The following is a 2,710-nucleotide window of genomic DNA, read 5'->3' on the forward strand; positions in this document are numbered from 1 at the left end:
ATCGATGGCATGTCCAGTAGTGGTGCAGCCACCGCTGCTATTCTCAATTTGCTGCCATAGCTTGGGGAATGGAGGGTGCGTGATCAGATGAGGAAGTGGGAGATGAAGACTCACCCCTGGCGGCGCATTGATACGAGGTTGCGGATGGTTTCGATTCCAGCCGTACACAACAAACTGCCCCGTGGATGTCAGTTACACATATCGGTACCTTTGTATTTGGTGTCCTGTGTTTCCCAACACCCCCAAACGGAGGAGTGGAGCCTGAGCCCATAGCAAATCGTGCTTGGGTGTGCCTGATGCCGTTAATGAAGTTCGTTAGGCTTGCAGGGGCCTTTGTTCAGGGGATAGCCCCTTTCCGTCTTGGTTCATGGTTTCGGAGGGTCATGTAATGTGAGGAGTTCAGGAGGTCGGAAACTTTCGTACTGTTGTAATGTAACAGATGAGCTGTATGTACGTATGTATGTATGTGGCGTATTGATGTGTGTCCATGTTTGCAGGTTCACACTGAAGCGCTGCTTGGTGACCTCTCAAATGCCACCTCGCGAATCCACAAAATGAACGAGCTTCAAGCGCGCTGAAGCACTCCACGACAGGGTTCTTCACCAGGGTACCCAAAAATTTCGGCCGTGTCCGAAACCCTCTGAATAACCTTTCGGGGCCCTCCCCGAAAATTTTCCTGTCAGCCGGAGAGTGTTTTCGGGTACCCCGAAACTGTCTGAAGCGGTTTTCGGGGTAAAATTTAGCTGGATTCTATCGTTATATGCTAGGACGGCTGAATTAACAGGTGTTTGACTTTATTTTGGAACATAGCTCTTAGGATTTTACCCAAAGCAAGGCTATCTTAGACTTCATAACTGAAAACTCTTTCTGCAAAACGTCAAGTTCGCTGACATCGAAGGCAAACAGGCGGTTCGAGCTTGCCGAAGCCGCGAATCCCGAGGGAGATGCGGGGCACCTTGGTTGGGCGCTCATCATCAGTTGACTCGGGCATGTTTAACTATGCTTAGATGTATGAAAATGTGGGATATGGATATGCTTAGATGTATGAAAATGTGGCATATGGATATGCTTAGATGTATGCAGCCGCGAAACAGCCGCAATGCACATTTGTACTCATTGTTTGGCTGGTGACCAAGCGGGCCTTATACGGCAAGCCTGGTTTCCAGGCCCCGTCTGCGCCCGAAAACATGCAAATTTACGCTGACATATCGTTCGGTATTCTCCAAAAATGCCTTCAAAAGGCTTCGGTGGGGTCCCCGAAAAAATGCTCTAAAAGGCCCAAAATCCGTTCGGAATGCTCCGGGCCGCACTAATTTTCCTTTCGGGCAAAACGGAAATATCTCAAAAAAGTTCGGGCCCGAATCGGGGTGAAGAACCCTGCTCCACGAGGCCTTATGAAGGGGCGTATGTGTCTTGAAAGAACTGGAAGGAATAATAATCCTTTTTATATTGTGGTGGTGCTGGTGGTGATTCCGAGAGCACACGGATGAGTTGTCAGAGCGAGGCTTCGGTCGCAGCCGCCAGCTTGGAGCGAGGACATTTTTTGCGCACAACCCGAGTTTGGTCCGAAGTGCAGCCCAAGATAGCGGGCGCGCGTTTTCCACGTGACCGGCCAGAACATCGGCAGNCCTTTCTCAAGCACGCGCAGGGTGAGGTCATATGCGCTGAGAGCATAAACCTGGCTTCTAACCTGTACATTGGGATGTAAAAACAACAGCTTACACTTTCGGGCATTCACAGTAACACCGAAAACCCCCGTCATAGGCCTCACGCGCTCGGAATTCCGGAATTTGACCCCCATGAATTCGCAAGCAAATCCGGGTCAAATCCCATCGGGATTTGAGGATTTGACCCCCAAAACAATAAGCAATATAATGGTCATGCAAAGATTTCCTCGGGCCTGGAATTTGACGCATTTGAGGATTTGAACCCCCCAAAACAATTATCATGGCCATGCAAACAATTCCATGCGCAGCCGTTACAATATATTGCATATCTTCGAGCGGCATGTTATGCTCGTGCCAGTCAGTCCTCGCGCCGCATGCCTTCAAACATTTAGTTAGACTTTTACTATTAGAGTTATTCCTCCAAAGCCGGCGCTCGCCGCAAAGAGCGATGTCAGACAGCGGCGATGGACGGGCCAACAAGCGCCGAAAGGCTCAACCAGGCACCCTAGATGAACTGAACCGGCACGTGCAACAATTAGGAAAGAAAACGAATACGAACTGAACGTTTTCTTCATATGGGATAACAATTTCACTCGCAAGGGTCGCGGACAGCATCCCCGCGATTGAGAGGCAGCTAGGCGTCACATTCTCTACTCAGGATGTCTCAGACATGCGCGTGAGTTATCAATAAAGTTAACCCCTAGTATGTTGTGGTGGAATGGTCGCTTTACCCTGTTGGTGCTCGTACGAGTGCCCCACCTATCGTTCTGCAAGTTGTTCCACACGTGCTAAAACTAGCATACGGGAAGCAGGACGCCACAGGGCGTCGTCGGGGCAGAGAGAAACCCACGGGTCGGCAACGAATATACAGTTCGAACGCATGCGCATGCACATGCACACACGCAGCTGCAGCTGCGTGCGCACAAACTCTCACTTGCGCGCCACAGGGTGGTGTGGCTCAAAACAACTTACACCACCACAAGTGGGAGAAGACAAAACACATGCATTCCTACCCACAAAAATGCGCGTCCTCCACAATAGCT

The 2,710-nt window shown here is 50.3% G+C and overlaps 1 protein-coding gene across 1 annotated transcript in view; it reads left to right on the plus strand.

The window, feature by feature from the left end:
* Positions 1-1,486: 1,486 nt before the first annotated feature.
* The window catches only part of VOLCADRAFT_107240 (uncharacterized protein), a gene marked incomplete at both ends in the record, with an annotated part of 4,512 nt that continues 3,288 nt past the window's right edge, over positions 1,487-2,710 (plus strand). Inside the window, one exon of the mRNA XM_002956416.1 lies at positions 1,487-1,649. Within this exon, the coding sequence (XP_002956462.1) occupies positions 1,487-1,649 (163 nt within the window). The remainder of the gene's footprint in view (positions 1,650-2,710) is intronic.

Source organism: Volvox carteri (genome assembly GCF_000143455.1).
Source record: "Volvox carteri f. nagariensis unplaced genomic scaffold VOLCAscaffold_61, whole genome shotgun sequence".
Taxonomy (NCBI): domain Eukaryota; kingdom Viridiplantae; phylum Chlorophyta; class Chlorophyceae; order Chlamydomonadales; family Volvocaceae; genus Volvox; species Volvox carteri.